This window comes from Citrus clementina, unplaced genomic scaffold (genome assembly GCF_000493195.1).
Source record: "Citrus clementina cultivar Clemenules unplaced genomic scaffold, Citrus_clementina_v1.0 scaffold_7, whole genome shotgun sequence".
Lineage (NCBI taxonomy): Eukaryota > Viridiplantae > Streptophyta > Magnoliopsida > Sapindales > Rutaceae > Citrus > Citrus x clementina.
Window position 1 is genome coordinate 21096954 of NW_006262075.1, and position 6148 is coordinate 21103101.

The 6148-nt window shown below is 33.9% G+C and overlaps 1 protein-coding gene across 2 annotated transcripts; it reads left to right on the plus strand.

The window, feature by feature from the left end:
- Positions 1 to 775: 775 nt before the first annotated feature.
- Positions 776 to 5537, plus strand: LOC18037157 (T-complex protein 1 subunit gamma). Of its 2 annotated transcripts, none has more exons than XM_006428160.2 (14): positions 776 to 866; positions 984 to 1231; positions 1394 to 1455; positions 1616 to 1688; positions 1814 to 1881; positions 2012 to 2081; positions 2321 to 2389; positions 2486 to 2557; positions 2871 to 2944; positions 3347 to 4009; positions 4084 to 4209; positions 4344 to 4448; positions 4636 to 4710; positions 4900 to 5537. In XM_006428160.2, exons 2-14 carry the CDS (start codon positions 1207 to 1209, stop codon positions 5089 to 5091), a joined length of 1674 nt encoding a protein of 557 aa, XP_006428223.1. In that variant the 5' UTR covers positions 776 to 866; positions 984 to 1206; the 3' UTR covers positions 5092 to 5537. The 2 variants fall into 2 exon arrangements, with proteins under 2 accessions (XP_006428223.1, XP_006428224.1); XM_006428161.2 differs by having other exon boundaries at positions 782 to 866; positions 976 to 1231.
- The last annotated feature ends 611 nt before the right edge of the window (positions 5538 to 6148 follow it).

Sequence of the window (6148 nt, forward strand, 5' to 3'; positions counted from 1 at the left end):
GTTAAATTCTTCAATAAGAATTAATTCTCTCTCTTCAAATTTACGAGAGTTAATTTCTCCCTCTTCAATTTATATTTTATTACTTTTCATTGAAGAAAGAGAAAGAAGTGCTTTAATTGCTAGTGACTTTTCCTTTAAAAAAATAATTATTTGATTAAAATAATATTAATTTATTTCTATTTGAAGAGTCTTTTGGAGAATATCATTTTTTTTATTCTTCTATTTACCACATAGGTAAACAAATAGGTATTTGAAAAGTAAAATTTATAGAGGCATTTGAAGATGTTCTTATGCTCTTATGTTTTTTAATACAGAGGGTCAGAAGGCCTTGTATAATTTTACCTATTTAAAGATAGGAACTGGAATGACTAAAGAGTCCCTGATTCGAAAACATAAGGGTCACCCGGCTCTGGGTTTTCCCATCTGAATCCTAAAAGAAAATTAGAAAAAAAATTGGAGATAAATGCATTTCAAAAAATAAAAAGAAAAGTGTCAATAGAAAATAAAAAAGAAAAAGAAAAGTGTCAATAGAAAAATTAAAAAAAAAAAAATACAATTTCTAAGAACAAACCAAAAACCTTACCCAAAGTCACAAAAATTACAAATAATTTGGTACAAAATGATATGATAAGATATAATTGATTAATTAAAAATATAGAAGGTACAAATAAATTAGATGAGTTATGTGTAATATATAATATTAATTTGTACAATGCTGTATAATAGTATCCGTGACTCTATCATTATTCTTTTTCATTTAAATATTGCAAAAAAATGAATAATTTTTTTAAGCTTCCAACAATCAGGGTTACGAATCCAGTTACAGGATACCGAAAAGCAGTCCGCGTTTCCAACCCAGATTTAAGGTAGGGATTGAACCACTGGCGCTCTCTAAACTACTTTTGATTTTTGGGCAGGCTACTTTAGTTATTTACTTTGTATTTTGGTGTAATTATTGGCTTTTAAAATTTAAAGTATCTCAGGTCTATTGCTGATAATAAAGGGTTTTAAAGAGCATATTCGGTACAAAACATTTAAGAAGAAAAAGGAGCCAACGAGGAGGGTTCGAGGAATTTCTTTCAACAACAGCAAAAGCTAAACAGTCTCACTTCACTTTTACTTTGAAAGAAAAAGATCCCTGAGTTTAGTTTTGTAGAGTTGAGTTGGTATCAGTAGTTAGGGTTTTATCTATTACTTGATACAATCATGCACTCTCCAGTTCTCGTTCTCAGTAAGTTTTTTTTTTCTTTTTCTTTAAAAATTAAATTTCCTTCCTCACATTCGTCTGTTACTTTTCTACGTGATCCGTGATGCGTATAAGCTAGCTAATTTTTATTTGTTATGTTAATGTAAAAGCCCTTGCATTTGATTTATTATTGATTGAAATGAACAGAGGATTCCTTGAAGCGTGAATCCGGAACCAAGGTTCACCATGCCAATATCCAGGCTTCCAAGGTAACCCCAACCTCCATCTGGACTTTTTCTTCGCTCTTTTTTATTTTTCTGTTTTAGTGGATTTTGTAACTAGTTCCATGTTTTTGTTTTGGAACTTTTCTTTTTTGCTGTTCTGTCTGGTATTTTGGTGATGTTGAATCTTTCGTGTAATGTTTAACAGGCTGTTGCTGATATCATTCGTACAACATTGGGTCCCCGGTCCATGTTAAAGATGCTACTTGATGCTAGCGGAGGTAGTCTTTACTCATTTCTTTTAAAATAAATCACATCTTCATTTAACAACAATGCTTGTACTTGTCCTATTTCTGTCCTGTTTGAGAATATTATTTAGGTTATTTTAATTTTTTTTCTTTAACAGGGATTGTAGTAACTAATGATGGAAATGCTATTCTTCGTGAGCTTGATGTTGCACATCCAGCAGCTAAGGCATGATCTCCCTCTGCTTTGATTAACCTTCCATTATGTGTTTGGAAAAACAGTATCTTTTGGGGCTTCTCTAGGTTTACTGAATTTTTGCTTTTTTCTTCTGAAATGTTATGATTGTGATTGTTGACAGTCAATGATTGAGTTAAGTCGAACTCAAGATGAAGAAGTAGGGGATGGAACAACATCTGTCATTGTGCTAGGTAAGTTCTTAACTCACTGAAATGTGGATACTTATGCGGGATTCTGGCCTTTTTTTTTTTTTTTTTTTGTGGGGCTTAAAAGAATTTATGTTCTGGCTGATGTGCAACTTTTGGTATGTTCATCAGCTTAGCCGTAATTAATTGTTAATGCATATTCTATACTTCCTTGTAATCTGTGTAGTTAGCTGACACATCCTAAAATGATTTTGTTTATTTCTTAAAATTAAACAAACTTGTAGCTGGCGAGATGCTTCATGTTGCGGAAGAGTTCATTGACAAGAATTATCATCCTACAGTCATCTGCCGAGGTACTAGTACTACTGCTATTTTTGATTTTACTGTTGATGAAAACTTTGCTTTTGAGTATCGTGGAGGTCATGAAGTAAGTTCTTTTTGATTTGCAGCTTACAATAAGGCTTTGGAGGATGCTGTTGCTGTGCTTGATAAAATTGCAATGCCCATTGATACAAATGATCGTAAGTTTCTTGTGTACTTTCCCTTTTGATTTTACAACATTTGAATCTCTCTGTAATTTGGCATGCGCTTTTAGTTGAAGGTGATTTGCATCTTTTACTATTGTCTCTATAGCGAACAATCGGATTTCTGGTTGCCAATGTTTTAGGGTTTGGAGGCTTTTTGCACTTGATTAACCCTTGAAATCCATTAAGAGTATCTATAGATTTTATTTTTGTGGAAGATGTAAAATTAATTTTAGGTGGGCGAGCTTGAGTGTTGTTTTGAAATCTTGGCTAATTTTATGTTGTTTAAGGATTTTTATTTTGATGGCAGGTGCAACAATGTTGGGCCTGGTCAAGAGTTGCATTGGAACTAAGTTCACAAGCCAATTTGGGGATCTGATAGCTGTAAGTATCTGCTTTAGAATAAGGACTATGTCATTGGTTCTGTGCTTTTCCCCTTTTCCTTTTCCCCCCATATCTACTTGTTACTAATGAGTAGTCAACTCTGCTTATCATCTGTGTGCTTAAAGAGGAAAACACTGGTTTTGTGGTTTCTTTATCTGTTGCATCTTCCTGTTTTCCTGTTTTATGGGTGTTTAGGGTTTAGGTTTTCAATTGTATGTTAGTTCCTTATACGTATGCATATGCAAAGTTTGAAACTATATTCTTATGCTGGTATTGTTTTGAAAAATTTCTAGTAATCAAATGGGAAAGCAGCGATTTTACTGACCATTTCTTTCAGATATTTGCTCTAACATTTGTTTTTACTTAATTTAACATGTTTTTGCATCTCTGGTTTACTACTAGGATCTTGCAATTGATGCCACCACTACTGTTGGTGTTGACCTTGGCCAAGGGTTGCGAGAGGTGGATATTAAGAAGTACATTAAAGTTGAGAAGGTTCCTGGTGGCCAGTTGGAAGATTCTAGGGTTCTGAAAGGAGTTATGTTCAACAAAGATGTTGTTGCCCCTGGGAAAATGAGAAGAAAAATTGTCAACCCCCGTATTATCCTTCTTGATTCTCCCCTTGAGTACAAGAAAGGAGAGAATCAAACAAATGCTGAGTTGGTTAAGGAAGAAGACTGGGAAGTCCTGTTGAAAATGGAAGAGGAATACATTGAAAACCTCTGCATGCAGATTCTGAAGTTTAAACCAGACTTGGTAATTACAGAGAAGGGGCTAAGTGATCTTGCATGCCATTATCTAAGCAAGGCTGGCGTTAGTGCAATTAGGAGGCTAAGGAAGACAGACAATAATAGAATTGCCAAAGCATGTGGTGCTGTTATTGTGAACAGACCAGATGAATTGCAGGAATCTGATGTTGGTACTGGGGCTGGGCTGTTTGAGGTTAAGAAAATTGGTGATGAATTCTTTGCTTTCATTGTTGATTGCAAAGATCCAAAAGCTTGTACTGTACTCTTAAGAGGTGCTAGTAAGGATCTCCTGAATGAAGTGGAAAGAAATTTGCAGGTATTTGAAAGAGCTTTTGTTTAAAATTATCCTTTCTTGTGGATATCTTTTTCTGATGCCTGCTTTTATTATAGGATGCAATGTCTGTGGCAAGAAACATAATCAAGAATCCAAAACTAGTACCTGGTGGAGGGGCTACAGAATTAACAGTATCTGCCACTCTAAAACAAAAGAGTTCCTCAATCGAAGGCATCGAAAAGGTGAGCAGTTCATTTATCAATTTTTCTCTCATCACATATATTGAATGATTATTAGATGTAAACTATGCAGTGGCTTTTCCACCTTTTTTGGTTGTTCATTAGTCTGACATCCATGTTTCGTCATTGTAAAACAGTGGCCTTATGAAGCTGCTGCTATCGCTTTTGAGGCTATACCAAGAACTTTGGCTCAGAATTGTGGGATTAATGTAATTCGGACCATGACTGCCTTGCAAGGAAAAGTATGAATCCATGTGGAAAGTGATTGCATTTACATATTTTCAATCGTAAAAGCATAGGGTTCTCTTCTATTTTCTTTTGTTGTGCTAGGTTGATTCGTGTTCCAGCATCACTTGATTTTTCTTAAAAACAATATATATATATATGCTGATCCATCTTGATTCTGTTGCTATGAAACTATTACTTCAGCACGCTAATGGTGAAAATGCATGGATCGGCATAGATGGAAACACTGGTGCAATTTCTGACATGAAAGAGAGGAAGGTAGGAATACAATGGTCGCTCAATTCTCCCCATATTTCTGTTGTTATTATTATTATTATTATTATTATTTCACTCTTATAAGTTTTCTCCAGCTTACCACATGTGGGTAACAAGACAATTTATTTAGGTGTCCAGTAAATAGGAATTAACTACATTAGCACTTAATTGAGTTTGTTTATTCTTCGACAGATCTGGGATGCATATAATGTGAAAGCACAGACATTTAAGACAGCAATTGAAGCTGCTTGCATGCTTCTGAGGATTGATGACATTGTCAGTGGCATTAAGAAGAAACAGGCCCCTGGGTCAGGCCAAACTCCATCGAAGCCTCAGATTGAGACGGAGGCAGATGCAGACAGTGAGCAAATACTCCCGGACTAGACAACTTTACTGTTAACTGACTATGCAGTTAAATTATTTGAAAAAATGTTGGCTTCTTGTTCTGCTGGCGGTCCAATGATTTTGCTGAGCTTTTCCTCCAAATTTTGTGCAATTGCGCCGATGTTTTAGCCATTGTAGGCAAACTGGGAAGTTGTGATATGCTTTGTATTTTTCCCCCCTTTTGGACATCCTGTTTTTGGATAAGTTTTTTCCTATTACTACTCTCAGGTGTTGTGTAGGCACAGCCTAATTTTTGTTTAAATTTTTCAAGTTGTGCGTTTTTCTGTGCATGAATGCCAATAGATATGATCGGTTAGAACAAGAGGGAGTTGCAGTAGAACAAAGAGCAGCGCCATTTTTATTCTTCCATCAAATTATGTATTTTAATATTTTTTATTTATTTGATTTAATTGTGGATGGTACTTTTGAAATTACATAATTTCATTGGGGACACTTTTAGTAATTTATGTTTTAGAATTTGATTGGTTGATAATCAAATTTTGAAAAGTTATTGTAGGTTACTTTTAAAAGTCAATGCAAAACAATTTTGGTTTACTAAGGGAAAAAGCCTTCTTATTTCTAGGTTTTCATGCGATAGTTTATTTCGTTCTTACTTTTTAAATAATCGCTTAAAATATTTTTTTATTAATTTACTGTTAGTTAAATGTTGTTTGTTAGTTATTCATTGAGAGCAAAAAAAGATTTTTCATTAAAGAGAAAATTAGAAAAAATAAATAAAAGTTTGACATATATGTAAATTTGATTTTTATCTAATCTCTCTAAACAATAAATATTGAAAAGATGAAAAGATTATATTTGAAGCAATTGTTTTGTGCTTCTCTCTATTTTGGCGGTATGAAAGTCCTATAAACTCTAGATTTAAGTACAAAAAATAATCATAATTTTCATATTTGTATAAGTATACTATTTAATTGCACAATGAGCAGACTTGGGGAGACAGTGGTAATTGGTAAGGACTAAGGATGTCAATTTTTTCTGTGAGATCTCATCCCGTTTGAGACGGGATTGAGACATATTTTTGTCCCACAAAAAAATA

Bases quoted from the DNA above. Each gene is read 5' to 3' on its own strand.
- LOC18037157 (XM_006428160.2), top strand. From the start codon at position 1,207: ATGCACTCTCCAGTTCTCGTTCTCA. The intron at 2,558-2,870 runs GTAAGTTTCTTG...TTTTGATGGCAG, and splicing joins GCCCATTGATACAAATGATC to GTGCAACAATGTTGGGCCTG. The intron at 4,010-4,083 runs GTATTTGAAAGA...CTTTTATTATAG, and splicing joins AAGTGGAAAGAAATTTGCAG to GATGCAATGTCTGTGGCAAG.